Source organism: Aphelocoma coerulescens, chromosome 3, assembly GCF_041296385.1.
Source record: "Aphelocoma coerulescens isolate FSJ_1873_10779 chromosome 3, UR_Acoe_1.0, whole genome shotgun sequence".
Lineage (NCBI taxonomy): Eukaryota > Metazoa > Chordata > Aves > Passeriformes > Corvidae > Aphelocoma > Aphelocoma coerulescens.
Window position 1 is genome coordinate 124,585,750 of NC_091016.1, and position 22,286 is coordinate 124,608,035.

Genomic DNA, 22,286 nt, shown 5'->3' on the forward strand with positions numbered 1-22,286 from the left:
TCCAGGATTTTTCTGGGATTTTTCTGGGATTTTCTGGGACTTTTCTGGGATTTTTCCAGGATTTTCTGGGTTTTTTTTCTGGATTTTCTGGGGTTTTCTGGGATTTATCTGATTTTTTTTCTGGATTTTCTGGTTTATATCTGGGATTTTTCCAGGGTTTTCTGATTTTTTCCTGAATTTTTTCTGGGATTTTTCTGGGGGTTTCTGGGATTTTTTTGGGATTTTCCAGGATTTTTTTGGATTTTCCAGGATTTTCTGGGATTTTTCTTGGGTATTTCAGGCTTTTTCCAGGATTATTCTGGGGTTTTCTGGGATTTTTCCAGGACTTTCCAGGATTTTTCTGGTTTTTTTTCTGGGATTTTTTTGGATTTTCCAGGAGTTTCGGGGTTTTTCCAGGATTTTTCTGGGGTTTTTCTGGATTTTCTGGGATTTTTCTGGGATTTTCTTGGATTTTTCTGATTTTTTTTCTGGATTTTCTGGGATTTTTCTGGGGTTTTCTGGGATTTATCTGATTTTTTTTCTGGATTTTCTGGGGTTTTCTGGGATTTATCTGTCTGGTGTTCTTTGTTTTTTTTTTTTTTTTTTTCCTGGATTTTCTGGAATGTTGTTCTGGATTTTTTTGGATTCTCCAGCATTTTCTGGGATTTTTTTGGAATTTCCAGGATTTTCAGGGATTTTTCTTGGGTATTTCAGGTTTTTTCCGGGATTTTTCTGGGGTTTTCTGGGAATTTTTTTTTGGATTTTCCAGGATTTTCTGGGATTTTCCAGGATTTTCCAGGATTTTTCTGGAGTTTTTCTGACTTTTTTCTGGGATTTTTCTGGATTTTCTGGGGTTTTCTGGGATTTTTTTTCTGGATTTTCTGGGATTTTTCTAGGGTTTTCTGGGATTCTCCTGGATTTTCTGGGATTTTCTGGGAATTTTTGGGATTTTCCAAGATTTTCTAGGATTTCCCGGGATTTTTCCAGGATTTTTCTTGGATTTTTTCTGGAATTTTTCTGGGATTTTCTGGGTTTTCCAGGATTTTTCTGGGATTTTTTTTCCTGGATTTTCTGTGATTTTCTGTGATTTTTCTGGGATTTTTTGGGATTTTTCTGGGATTTTTTCTGGGATTTTTCTGATTTTTTTCTGGATTTTCTGGGATTTTTCTGGGGTTTTCCAGGATCTTTCTGGGATTTTTCAAGGATTTTCCAGGATTTTCTGGGATTTTTCTGATTTTTTTCTGGATTTTCTGGGATTTTCCAGGGTTTTCTGAGATTTTTCTGATTTTTTTTTCTGGATTTTCTGGGATTTTTCTCCGGTTTTCTGGGATTTTTCCAGGATTCTCCAGAATTTTTGGGGATTTTCCAGGGTTTTCTGGGATTTTTATGATTTTTTTTTTCCTGGATTTTCTGGAATTTTTCTGGGGTTTTCTGGGATTTTTTCCAGGATTTTCTGGGATTTTCTGATTTTTTTCCGGATTTCCTGGGATTTTTCTGGGGTTTTCTGGGATTTTTTCTGGGATTTTTCCAGGATTTTCCAGGATTTTTTTTGATTTTCCAGGATTTTCTGGGATTGTTCAGGATTTTCCCCGGGGTTTTCTGGGATTTTTTTTCTGGGATTTTTCTGGATTTTTCTGGGATTTTTCTGAGTTTTTTCTGGATTTTCTGGGATTTTCTGGGATTTTTCTGGGATTTTTCTGGGATTTTCCAGGATTTCCTGGGATTGGGGCCGGGATTGGGGCTGGGATTGGGATTGGGGCCGGGATTGGGACTGGGATTGGGATTGAGGCTGGGATTGGGATTTGGGCTGGGATTGGGATTGGGATTGGGATTGGGATTGGGATTGGGATTGGGGTTGGGGTTGGGATTGGGACTGGGACTGGGACTGGGATTGGGGCTGGGATTGGGACTGGGATTGGGGCTGGGATTGGGATTGGGGCTGGGATTGGGGCCGGGACTGGGACTGGGATTGGGATTGGGATTGGGATTGGGACTGGGACTGGGACTGGGACTGGGACTGGGATTGGGACTGGGATTTGGGCTGGGACTGGGATTGGGACTGGGATTGGGGCTGGGATTGGGATTGAGGCTGGGATTGGGGCCGGGATTGGGATTGGGATTGGGGCTGGGATTGGGACTGGGTCTGGGATTGGGACTGGGACTGGGATTGGGGCTGGGATTGGGACTGGGGCTGGGATTGGGATTGGGGCTGGGATTGGGATTGGGGCTGGGATCGGGGCCGGGACTGGGACTGGGATTGGGATTGGGATTGGGATTGGGATTGGGGCTGGGATCGGGGCCGGGACTGGGACTGGGATTGGGATTGGGATTGGGATTGGGATTGGGGCTGGGATCGGGGCCGGGACTGGGATTGGGATTGGGGCTGGGATTGGGATTGGGATTGGGGCTGGGATTGGGACTGGGACTGGGATTGGGACTGGGATTGGGATTGGGACTGGGATTGGGGCTGGGATCGGGACTGGGATTGGGATTGGGGCTGGGATTGGGATTGAGGCTGGGATTGGGGCTGGGCCTGGGACTGAGATTGGGATTGGGGCTGAGATTGGGATTGGGGCTGGGATTGGGACTGGGACTGGGACTGGGGCTGGGATTGGGATTGGGGCTGGGATTGGGATTGGGATTGGGATTGGGATCTCCCGGCTGCAGCTTTCCCAGCTGGAATGTGGCTCCAGAATCTGCAGCTCCCCGGGGCTGGGATCCAGCCAGGATTTCCCGGATCCAGCTGGGGTTTCCCAGATCCAGCTGGGATTTCCCAGTTCTAGCTGGGATTTCCCAGTTCCAGCCGGGATTTCCCAGATCCAGCCGAGGTTTCCCAGTTCTAGCCAGGATTTCCCAGTTCTAGCTGGGACTTCCCAGTTCCAGCTGGGGTTTCCCAGTTCCAGCTGGGGTTTCCCAGTTCTGGCCGGGGTTTCCCAGTTCCAGCCGGGCTCAGAGCGGGCTGGGTGGGAATTCCGTGTAATTTTCCTTCTGTTCTCTCATCCTCATCCCCATTCCAATCTAATTCCCATCCCCGTCCCTTTCCTGCTCCCATTCCCCGTCCCCATCCCCACTCCCATCCCCATCCCATTCCTGCTCCAATTCCCATTCCGGTTCCCGCTCCCATCCCCATCCCCCTTCCCATCCCCATCCCCATCCCCACTCCCACTCCCATTCCCATTCCTGCTCCGGTTCCCACCCCCATCCCTGTTCCCGTTCCCGTCCCCATCCCCGTTCCCATCCCCACTCCCGTTTCTGTTCCCACTCCCATTCCCATTCCCATTCCCGTTGCCACCCCCATTCCCATCCCCATTCCCAATCCCATTCCTGTTCCCATTCCTGTTCCCATTCCATTTCCCACTCCCATCCCCATCCCCGTCCCCATTCCCGTTCCCATTCCCATTCCCGTTCCCATTCCATTTCCCATTCCCGCTCCCATCCCCATCCCCCTCCCCCATTCCCATCCCCGTTCCCATCCCCAATCCTATTCCCATTCCCATTCCCATTCCTGCTCTGGTTCCCACTCCCATCCCTGTTCCCATTCCCGCTCCCATTCCCGTTCCCATTCCCGTTCCCATCCCCATCCCCATCCCCATCCCCATTCCCATTCCCATTCCCATTCCCATTCCCATCCCCATTCCCAATCCTGTTCCCATTCCCATTCCCGTTCCCATTCCATTTCCCATTCCCACTCCCATCCCCGTCCCCATCCCTGTTCCCGTTCCCGTTCCCATCCCCATCCCCGTTCCCGTCCCCATCCCCGTTCCCATCCCCATCCCCATCCCCAATCCCATTCCTGTTCCCATTCCCATCTCCATCCCCATTCCCATCCCCATTCCCCGTTCCCGTCCCCGCTCCCGTTCCCATTCCTGTTCCTGTTCCCATCCCTGTCCCCATCCTGTCCCCATCCCCATCCCCATCCCCATCCCATCCCCATCCCCCTCCCCCATTCCCATCCCCGTTCCCGTCCCCAATCCCAATCCCATTCCCATTCCCATTCCCATTCCTGCTCTGGTTCCCACTCCCATCCCCGTTCCCATTCCCGTTCCCATTCCCGTTCCCATCCCCGTCCCCATCCCCATCCCCATTCCCATTCCCATCCCCAATCCCATTCCTGTTCCCATTCCCATCCCTGTCCCCATTGCCATCCCCATTCCCATTCCCATTCCCGCTCCGGTTCCCACTCCCATCCCCATTCCCATTCCCATTCCCATTCCCAATCCCGTTCCCATCCCCATCCCCATCCCCGTTCCCATCCCCGTTCCCACTCCCATCCCATCCCCATCCCCATTCCCATCCCCATTCCCATTCCCAATCCCGTTCCCATCCCCATCCCCATTCCCATCCCATCCCCATCCCCCTCCCCCATCCCCATCCCCGTTCCCGTTCCCATTCCTGTTCCTGTTCCCATCCCTGTCCCCATCCTGTCCCCATCCCCATCCCCATCCCCATCCCCATCCCATCCCCATCCCCCTCCCCCATTCCCATCCCCGTTCCCGTCCCCAATCCCAATCCCATTCCCATTCCCATTCCCATTCCCATTCCTGCTCTGGTTCCCACTCCCATCCCCGTTCCCATTCCCGTTCCCATTCCCGTTCCCATTCCCGTTCCCATCCCCACTCCCATCCCCATCCCCATCCCCATTCCCATTCCCGTTCCCATCCCCACTCCCATCCCCATCCCCATCCCCGTTCCCGTTCCCATTCCTGTTCCTGTTCCCATCCCTGTCCCCATCCTGTCCCCATCCCCATCCCCATCCCATCCCCATCCCCATTCCCATTCCCGTTCCCACTCCCATCCCCATCCCCCTCCCCCATTCCCATCCCCGTTCCCATCCCCAATCCCATTCCCATTCCCATTCCCATTCCCATTCCCATTCCTGCTCTGGTTCCCACTCCCATCCCCGTTCCCATTCCCGCTCCCATTCCCGTTCCCATTCCCGTCCCCATCCCCATCCCCATTCCCATCCCCATTCCCAATCCTGTTCCTGTTCCCATTCCCGTTCCCATTCCATTTCCCATTCCCGCTCCCATCCCCATCCCCCTCCCCCATTCCCATCCCCGTTCCCGTCCCCAATCCCATTCCCACTCCCATTCCCATTCCTGCTCTGGTTCCCACTCCCATCCCCGTTCCCATTCCCGTTCCCATCCCCATCCCCATCCCCATTCCCATTCCCATTCCCATTCCCACTCCCACTGCCATTCCCATCCCCGTCCCCCGCTCCCATCCCCATCCCCATCCCTGTTCCCATTCCCATTCCCATCCCCGTCCCCATTCCCATCCCCATTCCCATTCCCATTCCCGCTCCGGTTCCCACTCCCATCCCCATCCCCATCCCCGTTCCCGTTCCCATTCCCGTTCCTGTTCCCGTCCCCACTCCCATCCCCATCCCCATTCCCATTCCCATTCCCGCTCCGGTTCCCACTCCCATCCCCATTCCCAATCCCGTTCCCGTTCCCATCCCTGTTCCCGCTCCCATCCCCATTCCCATTCCCATTCCCATTCCCATTCCCATTCCCATTCCCAATCCCGTTCCCGTTCCCATCCCTGTCCCCATCCCCATTCCCATTCCTGTTCCCATTCCCATCCCCATCCCCATCCCCATCCCCATCCCCATCCCCATCCCCATCCCCGTTCCCACTCCCATCCCCACTCCCATCCCCACTCCCATCCCCATCCCCATCCCCATCCCCGTTCCCATTCCCCATTCCCCGTTCCCGCTCCCCCGTTCCCGCTCCCCCGTTCCCCGTTCCCGTTCCCGTTCCCGGTGCCGCAGGTTCGTTTTCGGGGACGCTGCCGCCGTACCAGCAGTCGGAGGTGATGGTTTTCATCATGAACAAGCTCCCGCTGCCGCCTTCCCGCCATTCCCTGGAGCCCGGATCCCACGGGTCAGCCCCGACCCCCTTCCCGCTTCGCCTCGGATCCGCCCCGGCCTCGCATTCGCCTTTCCCGGGAAAGGGCTCCCGGCTTTCCTCACGTGCGGGAACCTGGCTCCGATCCCGATCCGGGAATCCTTATCCCGCTTTTCCCCCCAGAATTCCCAGATTTCCCATTCCCGATCCGGGAATCCTTATCCCGCTTTTCCCCTCAGGAATTCCCAGATTTCCCGATCCCGATCCGGGAATCCTTATCCCGCTTTTCCCCTGGGAATTCCCAGATTTCCCATTCCCGATCCGGGAATCCTTATCCCGCTTTTCCCCCGGGAATTCCCAGATTTCCCATTCCCGATCCGGGAATCCTTATCCCGCTTTTCCCCTCAGGAATTCCCAGATTTCCCGATCCCGATCCGGGAATCCTTATCCCGCTTTTCCCCCCAGAATTCCCAGATTTCCTGATCCCGATCTGGGAATCCTTATCCCGCTTTTCCCCCCAGAATTCCCAGATTTCCCGATCCCGATCCGGGAATCCTTATCCCGCTTTTCCCCTCAGGAATTCCCAGATTTCCCATTCCCGATCCGGGAATCCTTATCCCGCTTTTCCCCCGGGAATTCCCAGATTTCCCATTCCCAATCCGGGAATCCTTATCCCGCTTTTCCCCTCAGGAATTCCCAGATTTCCCATTCCCGATCCGGGAATCCTTATCCCGCTTTTCCCCTGGGAATTCCCAGATTTCCCGATCCCGATCCGGGAATCCTTATCCCGCTTTTCCCCTCAGGAATTCCCAGATTTCCCATTCCCGATCCGGGAATCCTTATCCCGCTTTTCCCCTGGGAATTCCCAGATTTCCCGATCCCGATCCGGGAATCCTTATCCCGCTTTTCCCCTGGGAATTCCCAGATTTCCCATTCCCGATCCGGGAATCCTTATCCCGCTTTTCCCCCCAGAATTCCCAGATTTCCCATTCCCGATCCGGGAATCCTTATCCCGCTTTTCCCCCCAGAATTCCCAGATTTCCCATTCCCGATCCGGGAATCCTTATCCCGTTGTTCCCCCCAGAATTCCCAGATTTCCCATTCCCGATCCGGGAATCCTTATCCCGCTTTTCCCCTGGGAATTCCCAGATTTCCCGATCCCGATCCGGGAATCCTTATCCCGCTTTTCCCCTCAGGAATTCCCAGATTTCCTGATCCCGATCCGGGAATCCTTATCCCGCTTTTCCCCCGGGAATTCCCAGATTTCCCATTCCCGATCCGGGAATCCTTATCCCGCTTTTCCCCTCAGGAATTCCCAGATTTCCCATTCCCGATCCGGGAATCCTTATCCCGCTTTTCCCCTCAGGAATTCCCAGATTTCCCATTCCCGATCCGGGAATCCTTATCCCGCTTTTCCCCCCAGAATTCCCAGATTTCCCATTCCCGATCCGGGAATCCTTATCCCGCTTTTCCCCTGGGAATTCCCAGATTTCCCATTCCCGATCCGGGAATCCTTATCCCGCTTTTCCCCCCAGAATTCCCAGATTTCCCATTCCCGATCCGGGAATCCTTATCCCGCTTTTCCCCTGGGAATTCCCAGATTTCCCAATCCCGATCCGGGAATCCTTATCCCGCTTTTCCCCTGGGAATTCCCAGATTTCCCATTCCCGATCCGGGAATCCTTATCCCGCTTTTCCCCTCAGGAATTCCCAGATTTCCCATTCCCGATCCGGGAATCCTTATCCCGCTTTTCCCCTGGGAATTCCCAGATTTCCCAATCCCGATCCGGGAATCCTTATCCCGCTTTTCCCCTCAGGAATTCCCAGATTTCCCATTCCCGATCCGGGAATCCTTATCCCGCTTTTCCCCTGGGAATTCCCAGATTTCCCGATCCCGATCCGGGAATCCTTATCCCGCTTTTCCCCCCAGAATTCCCAGATTTCCCAATCCCGATCCGGGAATCCTTATCCCGCTTTTCCCCCGGGAATTCCCAGATTTCCCATTCCCGATCCGGGAATCCTTATCCCGCTTTTCCCCCGGGAATTCCCAGATTTCCCATTCCCGATCCGGGAATCCTTATCCCGCTTTTCCCCTGGGAATTCCCAGATTTCCCATTCCCGATCCGGGAATCCTTATCCCGCTTTTCCCCTCAGGAATTCCCAGATTTCCCATTCCCGATCCGGGAATCCTTATCCCACTTTTCCCCAGGGAATTCCCAGATTTCCCATTCCCGGTCCGGGAATCCTTATCCCGCTTTTCCCCTGGGAATTCCCAGATTTCCTGATCCCGATCCGGGAATCCTTATCCCGCTTTTCCCCCCAGAATTCCCAGATTTCCCATTCCCGATCCGGGAATCCTTATCCCGCTTTTCCCCCCAGAATTCCCAGATTTCCCATTCCCGATCCGGGAATCCTTATCCCGCTTTTCCCCCCAGAATTCCCAGATTTCCCATTCCCGATCCGGGAATCCTTATCCCGCTTTTCCCCTGGGAATTCCCAGATTTCCCGATCCCGATCCGGGAATCCTTATCCCGCTTTTCCCCTCAGGAATTCCCAGATTTCCTGATCCCGATCCGGGAATCCTTATCCCGCTTTTCCCCCGGGAATTCCCAGATTTCCCATTCCCGATCCGGGAATCCTTATCCCGCTTTTCCCCCCAGAATTCCCAGATTTCCCATTCCCGATCCGGGAATCCTTATCCCGCTTTTCCCCTCAGGAATTCCCAGATTTCCCATTCCCGATCCGGGAATCCTTATCCCACTTTTCCCCAGGGAATTCCCAGATTTCCCATTCCCGGTCCGGGAATCCTTATCCCGCTTTTCCCCTCAGGAATTCCCAGATTTCCTGATCCCGATCCGGGAATCCTTATCCCGCTTTTCCCCCGGGAATTCCCAGATTTCCCATTCCCGATCCGGGAATCCTTATCCCGCTTTTCCCCCCAGAATTCCCAGATTTCCCATTCCCGATCCGGGAATCCTTATCCCGCTTTTCCCCTCAGGAATTCCCAGATTTCCCATTCCCGATCCGGGAATCCTTATCCCACTTTTCCCCAGGGAATTCCCAGATTTCCCATTCCCGATCCGGGAATCCTTATCCCGCTTTCCCCTCAGGAATTCCCAGATTTCCCATTCCCGATCCGGGAATCCTTATCCCGCTTTTCCCCTGGGAATTCCCAGATTTCCTGATCCCGATCCGGGAATCCTTATCCCGCTTTTCCCCTCAGGAATTCCCAGATTTCCCAATCCCGATCCGGGAATCCTTATCCCGCTTTTCCCCTGGGAATTCCCAGATTTCCCATTCCCGATCCGGGAATCCTTATCCCGCTTTTCCCCTCAGGAATTCCCAGATTTCCCATTCCCGATCCGGGAATCTTTGGGTGTTTTGGTTTTATATTTTGAGATTTGGGATTTTTGGGATTTGGGGGAATTTTTTTGGGCGATTTGGGGTTTTTTTGGGATTGGGGTTTTTTTGGGGGATTTGGGTTTTTTTGGGTGAAGTTTTTGGGATTTGGGGTTTTTTGGGATTGGGGAATTTTGGGGGATTTGGGGCTTTTGGGGGATTTGGGGTTTGTTTGGGAGTTGAGATTTTGGGGGGGAATTGGGGTTTTTCGGGAAGTTGTTGGGATTTGGAGATTTTTGGGATTTGGGGGAAGTTTTGGGGATTTGGGGCTCTCTTGGATTTGGGGTTTTTTGGGCGAAGTTTTTGAGATTTGGGGTTTTTTGGGATTTGGGAATTTGGGGGATTTGGGGTTTGTTTGGGCGAAGTTTTTGGGATTTGGAGTTTTTGGGGATTTGGGGGAAGTTTTGGGGGATTTGGGGTTTTTTGGGATTTGAGTTTTTTTGGGGCTATTTTTAGGGATTTGGGTTTTTTTTGGGGATTTGGGTTTTTTTGGGAAGTTTTTGGGATTCGGGGTTTTTGGGGATTTGGGGCTCTCTTGGATTTGGGGTTTTTTGGGAGGATTTGGGGTTTTTTGGGTGAAGTTTTTGGGATTTGGGGTTTTTTTGCATTTGGGAATTTTGGGGGATTTGGGGTTTGTTTGGGAAGTTGTTGGGATTTGGAGTTTTTGGGGATTTGGGGGAAGTTAAGGGGGATTTGGGGTTTTTTGGGAAGTTTTTGGGATTTGGGTCTTTTTTGGATTTGGGGGCTTTTGGGATTTGAGGATTTTTAGGGTTATTTTTAGGGATTTGGGGGATTTGGAATTTTTTGGGGGGGATTTGGGGTTTTTCGGGAAGTTTTTTGGATTTGGAGTTTTTGGGGGTTTGGGGGAAGTTTTGGGGGATTTGGGGTTTTTTGGGAAGTTTTTTTGGGATTTGGGGGTTTTTGGGATTTGAGGTATTTTTGGGTTCATTTTTTGGGATTTTGGGTTTTTTTGGGATCTGGGTTTTTTGGGGGGGACTTTGGAATTTTTTTGGATGTGGGGTTTTTTGGGATTTGGGTTTTTTGGGGGGAAATGTTGGGGATTTGGGGTTTTTATGGATTTGGGGTTTTTGGGGAGATTTGTGGGTTTTTTGGGGAAGTTTTTGGGATTTGAGTTTTCCTTTGATTTGGATTTTTTGGGGGGATTTGGGGTCTTTTGGGATTTGTTTTTTTTGGGAATTGGGATTGGGGTTTTTTGGGGTTTGGGTTTTTTTTGGATTTAGGGTTTTTTGGGGGGAAATTTTGGGGATTTGGGGTTTTTATGGATTTGGGGTTTTTGGGGGGATTTGTGGGTTTTCTGGGGAAGTTTTTGGGATTTGGGTTTTTCTTTGCTTCGGATTTTTTGGGAGATTTGGGGTCTTTTGGGATTTGTTTTTTTGGGGATTGGGATTGGGATTTTTTGGGGATTTGTGTTTTTTTTTGAGATTTGGATTTTTTGGGGGGATTTGGATTTTTTGGGGGGATTTGGTTTTTTTGCATTTGCATTTTTTGGGAAATTTTGGGGATTTGGGGTTTTTATGGATTTGGGGTTTTTGGGGGGATTTGGGGTCTTTTGGGATTTGTTTTTTTGGGAATTGGGATTGGGTTTTTTGGGGTTTGGGTTTTTTGGGGGGATTGGGGTTTTTTTGGATTTGGGTTTTTTGGGGAGATTTGCGGTTTTTTTGGGGAAGTTTTTGAGATTTCGGTTTTCCTTTGATTTGGATTTTTTGGGGGGATTTGGGGTCTTTTGGGATTTGTTTTTTTTGGGAATTGGGATTGGGAATTTTTTGGGATTTGGTTTTTTGGGGGCATTTGGGTTTTTCTTTGCTTTGGATTTTTTGGGGGATTTGGGGTCTTTTGGGATTTGTTTTTTTGGGAATTGGGATTGGGTTTTTTGGGGTTTGGGTTTTTTGGGGGGATTTGGATTTTTTTGGGGGGATTTGGGTTTTTTTGGATTCGGGTTTTTTGGGGAGATTTGTGGTTTTTTTGGGGAAGATTTTGAGATTTGGGTTTTCCTTTGATTTGGATTTCTTTGGGATTTGGGGTCTTTTGGGATTTGGGGGTTTTTTTTGGAGAATTGGGATTGGGATTTTTTTGGGATTGGGGTTTTTTTTGGGATTTGGGTTTTCCTTTGCTTTGGATTTTTTGGGGGATTTGGGGTTTTTTGGGACTGGGTTTTTTTTGGGAATTGGGGTTTTTCGGAGGATTTGGCTTTTTCTTTGCTTTGGATTTTTTGGGAGATTTGGGGTCTTTTGGGATTTGTTTCTTTGGGAATTGGGGTTTTTCGGAGGATTTGGGTTTTCCTTTGCTTTGGATTTTTTGGGGGATTTGGGGTTTTTTGGGACTGGGTTTTCTTTGGGAATTGGGGTTTTTCGGAGGATTTGGCTTTTTCTTTGCTTTGGATTTTTTGGGAGATTTGGGGTCTTTTGGGATTTGTTTCTTTGGGAATTGGGGTTTTTCGGAGGATTTGGGTTTTCCTTTGCTTTGGATTTTTTGGGGGATTTGGGGTTTTTTGGGACTGGGTTTTCTTTGGGAATTGGGGTTTTTCGGAGGATTTGGCTTTTTCTTTGCTTTGGATTTTTTGGGGGATTTTGGGGCTTTTTCAAATTTGCAATTTTTCCGGGAAATTTGGATTTTTTGGGTGCATTTGGGCCTTTCCCCCCCCCCCCCCCCCCCCAATTTGGGAATTTTTTTCTCCCCAGGGAAAACCGGAACCGCCTGACGCAGGTCATGCTCCTGAAATCCCTGCTCCAGGTGGGAAAACCCAGCCCCACCCCCAGCCCATCCCAAACTCCGGAGTAACCAAATCCCGGGATTCCCTTCCCGCCCGTCACCCTTCGGAGCCGCCCCGATCCCGCTTTTTCCCTGGATATTCCCAGGTTTCCGTGGGATTCCAGTGCAGCAACATGCTGACGGCGCTGCCCAGCGCCTTCCTGGACCGGCTGCTGTCGGCCGCGCTCCTGGAAGATCCCGAAATCCGACTTTTTGTCCTGGAAATCCTCAGCAGCTTCATCGACCGCCACGGGAATCGCCACAAGGTGTCCCCGGGCAGGTGAATCCCGGGAATTCCCGGCCGGGGAGGGAAATCCGGGATGGGATCAGGGAGAGTCCAGGGCTGGGTGAAATCCGGGATTTCTGGGATGCTCTGGGTGGGGTTTTCCAAGGGTTTTTCCCTTTGGATGCTCTGGGCTGGATCCAGGACCAAGAATTCCTGGATTTTTCTCTTTCCAAGGAGGGAAATCTGGGATGGGATCAGGGAGAGTCCGGGCTGGGTGAAATCCGGGATTTCTGGGATGCTCTGGGTGGGGTTTTCCAAGGATTTTTCCCTTTGGATGCTCTGGGATGGATCCAACCCTGAGAATTCCCGACTTTTCCCTTTTCCCGGGAATTCCCAGCCAGGGAACGAAATCCGGGATGGGATCAGGGAGAGTCCGGGCTGGGTGAAATCCGGGATTTCTGGGAATGTCTGGGCTGGGTTTTCCAAGGGTTTTTCCCTTTGGAAGCTCTGGGATGGATTCAGCACCAAGAATTCCTGGATTTTCCCTTTTCCCGGGAATTCCCAGCCAGGGAAGGAAATCCGGGATGGGATCAGGGAGAGTCCAGGGCTGGGTGAAATCCGGGATTTCCGGGAAGCTCTGGGCTGGATCCCTCCCATCCAGCCCCAGGAATTCCCGACTTTTCCCTTTTCCCGGGAATTCCCAGCCAGGGAACGAAATCCGGGATGGGATCAGGGAGAGTCCGGGCTGGGTGAAATCCGGGATTTCTGGGAATGTCTGGGCTGGGTTTTCCCAGGATTTTTCCCTTTGGATGCTCTGGGCTGGATCCAACCCTGAGAATTCCCAACTTTTCCCTTTTCCCGGGAATTCCCGGCAGCGCCATCGGCGACGTGTCCGTGCTGAAGCTGAAGGTGGAGAAATGTTCCCGCCAGGATTCCGTCTTCATGAAGAAGGTGCCGGAAAATCCCGGGAATCGCCGCCCTTTTCCCGACTTCCGGAGCCTCCCCGAGGCCGGAATTCCCGGGAATCCCAACCCCGCCGGATCCCGGCTCCTCCGGGCCTTCCGGGCCGGGATTTGGGGTTTCCCGAGCTTCCGGTGCCCTCGGGAATCCTCCTGGCATTCCTTGGGAATTCTGCGCCTTCCGGGGGGCGCTCCTTGGGAAAAGCTGGGATTTGGGGCTTTTTTGGGGGTTTTTTGGGGTTGTTTTGGGGGTTTTGGGGGGGATTTGGGGTTTTTTGGGAATTTGGGGGTTTTGGGGTTTTGGGGAATTTTGGGGTTTTGGGATTTTGGGAGTTTTTTTGGGGAATTTTGCGGGTTTTGGGGGGAATTTTGGGAGTTTTTTTGGGAATTTTGCCGGTTTTGGGGGTTTTTTTGGGAATTTTGGGGTTTTTTTTGATTTTGAGGGGTTTTGGGGGGAATTTTGGGGTTTTTGGTTTTTGGGTTTTTTTTGGGAATTTTGCCGGTTTTGGGGGTTTTCGGGGGGATTTTGGGGGTTTATTTTGGAAATTTTAGATTTTTTGGGGATTGGGGTTTTTTTGGGAATTTTGGGGTCTTTTGGATTTTGAGGGGTTTTGGGGGGAATTTGGGGTTTTTTGGGATTTTGAGGGGTTTTTGGGGAATTTTGGGGTTTTTGGTTTTTGGGGGTTTTTTGGGAATTTTGTGGGTTTTGGGGGGAATTTTAGTTTTATTGGGGATTTGGGGTTTTTTTGGATTTTGAGGTTTTTTTGGGGAATTTTGGGGTTTTTGGTTTTTGGGGGTTTTTTGGGGGAATTTTGTGGGTTTTGAGGGTGTTTGGGGGGATTTTGGGGGTTTATTTTGGAAATTTTAGGTTTTTTGGGGATTTGGGGTTTTTTGGGAATTTTGGGTTTTTTTGGATTTTGAGGGGTTTTTGGGGAATTTTGGGGTTTTTGGTTTTTGGGTTTTTTTTGGGAATTTTGTGGGTTTTGGGGATTTTTGGGGGGATTTGGGGGGTTTTTTGGGGGAATTTTAGTTTTATTGGGGATTGGGGTTTTTTTGGGAATTTTGGGGTTTTTTGGATTTTGAGGGTTTTTTTTGGAATTTTGGGGTTTTGGGATTTTTGGGGTTTTTTTTGGGAATTTTGCGGGTTTTGGGGGGAATTTTGGGGGTTTTTTTTTGGGAATTTTAGTTTTATTGGGGATTTGAGGTTTTTTTGGGGAATTTTGGGGTTTTTGGTTTTTGGGGTTTTTTTTGGGAATTTTGCGGGTTTTTGGGGGGACTTGGGGGGTTTTTGGGAATCTTGGGTTTTTTCGGGAATTTTGGGGATTTGGGTTTTTTTGGGGGAATTTTGGGGTTTTTGGGAATTTTGGGGTTTTTCTGGCAATTTTGGGTTTTTTGGATTTTGGGGTTTTTTGGGGATTTTTGCGGGTTTCTTTGTTTTTTGGGGGGGATTTTGGGGTTTTTGGGAATTTTGGATTTTTTTGGGAATTTGGGTTTTTTTGCGGATTTGGGTTTTTTTGGGAATTTTGGGTTTTTTGGGAATTTTGGGGGTTTTTGGGAATTTTGTTTTTTTGGGAATTTTGGGGTGTTTTGGGGGGAATTTTGAAGGTTTTATGGGGTTTTTTGGATTTTGGGATTTTTTTGGGGAATTTTGGATTTTTTGGGGAGTTCTGCGGGTTTTGGGGGTTTTTTTGGGGGGGAATTTTGCAGCTTTTTTGGGGGTTTTGGGGGGGATTTTGGGGTTTTTGGGAATTTTGGGTTTTTTTGGGGAATTTGGGTTTTTTTAGGGATTTTGGTGTCTTTGGGAATTTTGGGGTTTTTGGATTTGGGGTTTTTTGGGGGGGAATTTTGCAGGTTTTGGGGGATTTTTTTGGGGAATTTTGCAGGTTTTGGGTTTTTTGGGGGGATTTTGGGGTTTTGGGGTTTTTTTTGGATTTTGGGGGATTTGGGGAGTTTCTGGGGTTTGGGTTTTATTTTGGGATTTGGGGTTTTTTGGGGATTTTGTGGGGTTTTGGAAGGGTTTTGGGGTTTTTGGGGTGTGGGTTTGTTTGGGGATTTGGGGTGTTTTTGGGGATTTTGCGGGATTTTTTTGGGAATTTTGGAGGGATTTGGGGTTTTTTGGGGGGGATTTGTCTCTTTTTTGTATTTAGGGGCTTTTTTGGATTTTGGCGGTTTTTTTTGGGAATTTTGTGGGGTTTGCGGGTTTTTTTTTTGATTTTGGGGGATTTTGGGGTTTGGGGTTTTTTTGGGGATTGTGGGGTTTTTTGGGGACTTCAGGGTTCTGGGTTTTTTTTGGGAATTCTGGGGATTTTGGGGGGGTTGGGTTAGTTTTGGGGGGATTCGGGATTTTTTGGGGGAGATTTGTCTCTTTCTTGGATTTAGTTTTTTTTTTTAATTTGGGTTTTTTGGGGGAATTTGAGGGGATTTGGGGGTTTTGGGGGGATTTAGGGTTTTTTTGGGGGGGGGTTGGGATTTGGGGTTTTTTTTGGGGGGGATTTTGGATTTTTTGGGGGATTAGCGGTTCTTTGAGAGAACTTTGGGGATTTTTTTGGATTTTGTGGCTTTTCTTGGGATTCGGGGTTTTTTGGGGGGAGATTTGGGGTGGTTTTGGGTAATTTTGGTTTTTTGGGGGGGATTAGGGAGGTTTTTTGGGAATTTTCGGGCTTTTTTGGGATTTGGAGTTTCCTGGGGGAGATTTGGGGATGGATTTTTGGGATTTGGGGGGGGGGGGGGGTTTGGGATTTCGGGGGGGGTTTTTTTTGGGATTTGGGGGTATTTTGGGATTTGCGATGGGATCCTCCACGATCTGGGGATCCCCTCTGCATCCCCCGGAACGTTTCCCGCCTCTCCTTTCCCGCTTCCCTTGGAATCTCCGGAGCTCCTCCCACATTCCCGCTCTTCCCTTCTGCCATTCCCACCTCCACAAGGAATTTTTCCCATAAAAAACTCATCCCAAATCCATTCCCACCCCAAATCCCGTTGGAATTCCATCCTCCCAACCCTTCCAGACCCTTCCCCCTGATCCCTTGGGATAACACCAGAATTCCCGGAATTCCCGCCCCAAATCCCTCTGGAATTCCCTCCTGGAATCCCTTCCAGACCCTTCTCCCTGATCCCAGCTCCCCTGCGGCCCCGATCCCTTGGGATAACCCCGGAATTCCCGGAATTCCCACCCCAGATCCCTCTGGAATTCCCTTCTCCAAACCCTTCCAGACCCTTCTCCCCGATCCCTTGGGATAACCCTGGAATTCCCGGGATTCCTGCCCCGAATCCCTCTGGAATTCCCTTCTCCAATCCCTTCCAGACCCTTCTTCCCAATCCCATTGGATAACCCTGGAATTCCTGGAATTCCCACCCCAAATCCCTCTGGAATTCCCTCCTGGAATCCCTTCCAGACCCTTCTCCCCGATCCCTTAGGATAACCCCAGAATTCCCGGGATTCCCACCCCAAATCCCTCTGGAATTCCCTCCTGGAAACCCTTCCAGACCCTTCTCCCCAACCCCAGTTCCCCTCCGGCCCCAATCCCTTGGGATAACCCCGGAATTCCTGGAATTCCCTCCCCGAATCCCTCTGGAATTCCTTCCTATGAACCCTTCCAGACCCTTCTCCCCGATCCCTTGGGATAACCCCGGAATTCCCGGGATTCCCACCCCAAATCCCTCTGGAATTCCCTTCTCCAAACCCTTCCAGACCCTTCTCCCCGATCCCTTGGGATAACCCCAGAATTCCTGGAATTCCTGCCCCAAATCCCTCTGGAATTCCCTCCTGGAATCCCTTCCAGACCCTTCTCCCCGATCCCAGCTCCCCTCCAGCCCCAATCCCTTGGGATAATCCCGGAATTCCTGGAATTCCCTCCCCGAATCCCTCTGGAATTCCCTCCTATGAACCCTTCCGGACCCTTCTCCTTGATCCCTTGGGATAACCCCGGAATTCCCTCTTCCCACCCCAAATCCCTCTGGAATTCCCTTCTCCAATCCCTTCCAGACCCTTCTCCCCGATCCCATTGGTTAATCCCGGAATTCCCTGTTCCAATCCCGGATCCCTCTGCAATTCCCTCCTATGAACCCTTCCAGACCCTTCTCCCCGATCCCAGTTCCGCTCCGGAGCTGATCCCGATGGATAATCCCGGAATTCCCACCCCAAATCCCTCTGGAATTCCCTTCTCCGAACCCTTCCAGACCCTTCTCCCCGATCCCACCTCCCCTCCGGCCCCGATCCCTTGGGATAATCCCGGAATTCCCCGAATTCCCACCCTGAATCCCTCTGGAATTCCCTCCTATGAACCCTTCCAGACCCTTCTCCTTGATCCCATTGGATAATCCTGGAATTCCCTGTTCCTGTCCCAAATCCCTCTGGAATTCCCTTCTCCAATCCCTTCCAGACCCTTCCCCCCAATCCCAGCTCCCCTCCGGCCCCGATCCCATTGGATAACCCCGGAATTCCCTGTTCCCACCCCAAATCCCTCTGGAATTCCCTCCTATGAACCCTTCCAGACCCTTCTCCCCGATCCCGTGGGATAACCCCGGAATTCCCGGGATTCCCGCCCTGAATCCCTCTGGAATTCCTTCCTATGAACCCTTCCAGACCCTTCTTCCCGATCCCTTGGGATAACCCCAGAATTCCTGGAATTCCCGCCCTGAATCCCTCTGGAATTCCCTCCTGGAAACCCTTCCAGACCCTTCTCCCCGATCCCACCTCCACTCCGGCCCCGATCCCATTGGATAACCCTGGAATTCCTGGGATTCCCACCCCGAATCCCTCTGGAATTCCCTCCTGGAAACGCTTCCAGACCCTTCCCCCTGATCCCATTGGATAACCCCGGAATTCCTGGAATTCCCGCCCCGAATCCCTCTGGAATTCCCTCCTGGAATCTCTTCCAGACCCTTCTCCTTGATCCCATTGGATAATCCCGGAATTCCCTGTTCCTGTCCCAGATCCCTCTGGAATTCCCTTCTCCAATCCCTTCCAGACCCTTCTCCCCGATCCCATTGGGATAACCCCGGAATTCCCGGAATTCCCACCCCAAATCCCTCTGGAATTCCCTCCTATGAACCCTTCCAGACCCTTCTCCCCGATCCCACCTCCACTCCGGCCCCGATCCCTTGGGATAATCCCGGAATTCCCGGAATTCCCACCCCGAATCCCTCTGGAATTCCCTGCTCCAAACCCTTCCAGACACTTCCCCCAAATGCCACCTCCCCTCGGGCCCCGATCCCTTGGGATAACCCTGGAATTCCCGGGATTCCTGCCCCGAATCCCTCTGGAATTCCCTTCTCCAATCCCTTCCAGACCCTTCTTCCCAATCCCATTGGATAACCCTGGAATTCCTGGAATTCCCACCCCAAATCCCTCTGGAATTCCCTCCTGGAATCCCTTCCAGACCCTTCTCCCCGATCCCTTGGGATAACCCCAGAATTCCCGGAATTCCCACCCCAAATCCCTCTGGAATTCCTTCCTATGAACCCTTCCAGACCCTTCCCCCCAATCCATTTGGGATAACCCCAGAATTCCTGGAATTCCCACCCCAAATCCCTCTGGAATTCCCTTCTCTGAACCCTTCCAGACCCTTCTCCCCGATTGTTTGGGATAAGCCCGGAATTCCCGGGATTTTTCCCGCAGCACGGCCAGCAGCTCTTCCGGCACCTGTTCCTGGTTTCCAAGGAGCGCGACAACGGCCGCGAGCACTTCCGGGCGCTCTTCCGGCTCCTGGTGCTGCTCAGCCTGGAGCTGGCCAACGACGACGTCATCGTGGACCTCGTGCGCCTCGCGCTCGCCCTGCAGGTCCGGATCGAGCCGGATCGAGCCGGATTGAGCCGGGATGAGCCGGGATGAACCGGGATTTGGGGTTTGGGGTTTGGGATTTGGGGTTGGATTTGGGGTTTGGGATTTGGGGTTGGATTTGGGGTTTGGGATTTGGGGTTTCCAAGGCCAAGGTGCTCGTGGACCTCGTGCGCCTCGCGCTCCCCCTGCAGGTCCGGATCGAGCCGGATCGAGCCGGATTGAGCCGGATTGAGCCGGGATGAACCGGGATTTGGGGTTTGGGGTTTGGGATTTGGGGTTGGATTTGGGGTTTGGGATTTGGGGTTGGGATTTGGGGTTTGGGGTTTCCAAGGCCGAGGTGCTCGTGGACCTCGTGCGCCTCGCGCTCGCCCTGCAGGTCCGGATGGAGCCGGATCGAGCCGGATCGAGCCGGGATGAGCCGGGATGAACCGGGATTTGGGGTTTGGGATTTGGGGTTGGGTTTGGGATTTGGGGTTGGATTTGGGGTTTGGGATTTGGGGTTTCCAAGGCCAAGGTGCTCGTGGACCTCGTGCGCCTCGCGCTCCCCCTGCAGGTCCGGATCGAGCCGGATCGAGCCGGATTGAGCCGGATTGAGCCGGGATGAACCGGGATTTGGGGTTTGGGGTTTGGGATTTGGGGTTGGATTTGGGGTTTGGGATTTGGGGTTGGGATTTGGGGTTTGGGGTTTCCAAGGCCGAGGTGCTCGTGGACCTCGTGCGCCTCGCGCTCGCCCTGCAGGTCCGGATCGAGCCGGATCGAGCCGGATTGAGCCGGGATGAGCCGGGATGAACCGGGATTTGGGGTTTGGGATTTGGGGTTGGGTTTGGGATTTGGGGTTGGATTTGGGGTTTGGGATTTGGGGTTTCCAAGGCCAAGGTGCTCGTGGACCTCGTGCGCCTCGCGCTCCCCCTGCAGGTCCGGATCGAGCCGGATCGAGCCGGATTGAGCCGGATTGAGCCGGGATGAACCGGGATTTGGGGTTTGGGATTTGGGGTTTGGGGTTGGATTTGGGGTTTGGGGTTTCCAAGGCCGAGGTGCTCGTGGACCTCGTGCGCCTCGCGCTCCCCCTGCAGGTCCGGATCGAGCCGGATCGAGCCGGATTGAGCCGGGATTTGGGGTTGGGTTTGGGGTTTGGGTTGGATTTGGGGTTTGGGGTTTGGGGTTTGGGGTTTCCAAGGCCGAGGTGCTCGCGGACCTCGTGCGCCTCACGCTCGCCCTGCAGCTCCAGATGGAGCCGGAATGAGCCAGGATTTGGGGTTGGATTTGGGGTTTGGGGTTTGGGGTTGGATTTGGGGTTTGAGGTTGGATTTGGGATTTGGGATTTGGGGTTGGGTTTGGGATTTGGGGTTGGATTTGGGATTTGGGGTTGGATTTGGGGTTGGATTTGGGGTTTGGGGTTGGATTTGAGGTTTGGGGTTGGATTTGGGGTTTGGGGTTGGATTTGGGGTTTGGGGTTGGATTTGGGATTTGGGGTTGGGTTTGGGGTTTGGGGTTGGGGTTTGGGGTTCGGGGTTTCCAAGGCCGAGGTGCTCGCGGACCTCGTGCGCCTCACGCTCGCCCTGCAGGTCCAGATGGAGCCGGAATGAGCCAGGATTTGGGGTTGGATTTGGGGTTTGGGGTTTGGGGTTGGATTTGGGGTTTGAGGTTGGATTTGGGATTTGGGATTTGGGGTTGGGTTTGGGATTTGGGGTTGGATTTGGGATTTGGGGTTGGGGTTTGGGGTTGGATTTGGGATTTGGGGGTTGGATTTGGGATTTGGGGTTGGATTCGGGATTTGGGGTTTGAGGTTGGATTTGAGGTTTGGGGTCTGGGATTTGGGGTTTGGGGTTGGATTTGGGATTTGGGGTTGGGATTTGGGGTTTGGGGTTTCCAAGGCCGAGGTGCTCGTGGACCTCGTGCGCCTCGCGCTCGCCCTGCAGGTCCGGATCGAGCCGGATCGAGCCGGATTGAGCCGGGATGAGCCGGGATGAACCGGGATTTGGGGTTTGGGATTTGGGGTTGGGTTTGGGATTTGGGGTTGGATTTGGGGTTTGGGATTTGGGGTTTCCAAGGCCAAGGTGCTCGTGGACCTCGTGCGCCTCGCGCTCCCCCTGCAGGTCCGGATCGAGCCGGATCGAGCCGGATTGAGCCGGATTGAGCCGGGATGAACCGGGATTTGGGGTTTGGGGTTTGGGATTTGGGGTTTGGGGTTGGATTTGGGGTTTGGGGTTTCCAAGGCCGAGGTGCTCGTGGACCTCGTGCGCCTCGCGCTCGCCCTGCAGGTCCGGATCGAGCCGGATCGAGCCGGATTGAGCCGGATTGAGCCGGGATGAACCGGGATTTGGGGTTTGGGGTTTGGGATTTGGGGTTTGGGGTTGGATTTGGGGTTTGGGGTTTCCAAGGCCGAGGTGCTCGTGGACCTCGTGCGCCTCGCGCTCCCCCTGCAGGTCCGGATCGAGCCGGATCGAGCCGGATTGAGCCGGATTGAGCCGGGATGAACCGGGATTTGGGGTTTGGGGTTTGGGATTTGGGGTTTGGGGTTGGATTTGGGGTTTGGGGTTTCCAAGGCCGAGGTGCTCGTGGACCTCGTGCGCCTCGCGCTCCCCCTGCAGGTCCGGATCGAGCCGGATCGAGCCGGGATGAGCCGGGATTTGGGGTTGGGTTTGGGGTTTGGGGTTTGGGGTTGGATTTGGGGTTTGAGGTTGGATTTGGGGTTTGGGGTTTCCAAGGCCGAGGTGCTCGCGGACCTCGTGCACCTCACGCTCGCCCTGCAGCTCCAGATGGAGCCGGAATGAGCCAGGATTTGGGGTTGGATTTGGGGTTTGGGGTTTGGGGTTGGATTTGGGGTTTGAGGTTGGATTTGGGATTTGGGATTTGGGGTTGGGTTTGGGATTTGGGGTTGGATTTGGGATTTGGGGTTGGATTTGGGGTTGGATTTGGGGTTTGGGGTTGGATTTGAGGTTTGGGGTTGGATTTGGGGTTTGGGGTTGGATTTGGGGTTTGGGGTTGGGTTTGGGGTTTGGGGTTGGGGTTTGGGGTTCGGGGTTTCCAAGGCCGAGGTGCTCGTGGACCTCGTGCGCCTCACGCTCGCCCTGCAGGTCCGGATGGAGCCGGAATGAGCCAGGATTTGGGGTTGGATTTGGGGTTTGGGGTTTGGGGTTGGATTTGGGGTTTGAGGTTGGATTTGGGATTTGGGGTTGGGTTTGGGATTTGGGGTTGGATTTGGGATTTGGGGTTGGGGTTTGGGGTTGGATTTGGGATTTGGGGGTTGGATTTGGGATTTGGGGTTGGATTCGGGATTTGGGGTTTGAGGTTGGATTTGAGGTTTGGGGTCTGGGATTTGGGGTT

At 52.5% G+C, this 22,286-nt stretch overlaps 1 protein-coding gene across 1 annotated transcript in view; it reads left to right on the top strand.

The window, feature by feature from the left end:
- The window catches only part of EFR3B (EFR3 homolog B), a 92,222-nt gene that overhangs the window by 54,472 nt on the left and 15,464 nt on the right, over positions 1-22,286 (top strand). Inside the window, exons 11-15 of the mRNA XM_069011882.1 lie at positions 5,753-5,864; positions 11,926-11,977; positions 12,103-12,275; positions 13,097-13,172; positions 18,798-18,959. Coding sequence (XP_068867983.1) covers positions 5,753-5,864; positions 11,926-11,977; positions 12,103-12,275; positions 13,097-13,172; positions 18,798-18,959 — 575 coding nt within the window. The remainder of the gene's footprint in view (positions 1-5,752; positions 5,865-11,925; positions 11,978-12,102; positions 12,276-13,096; positions 13,173-18,797; positions 18,960-22,286) is intronic.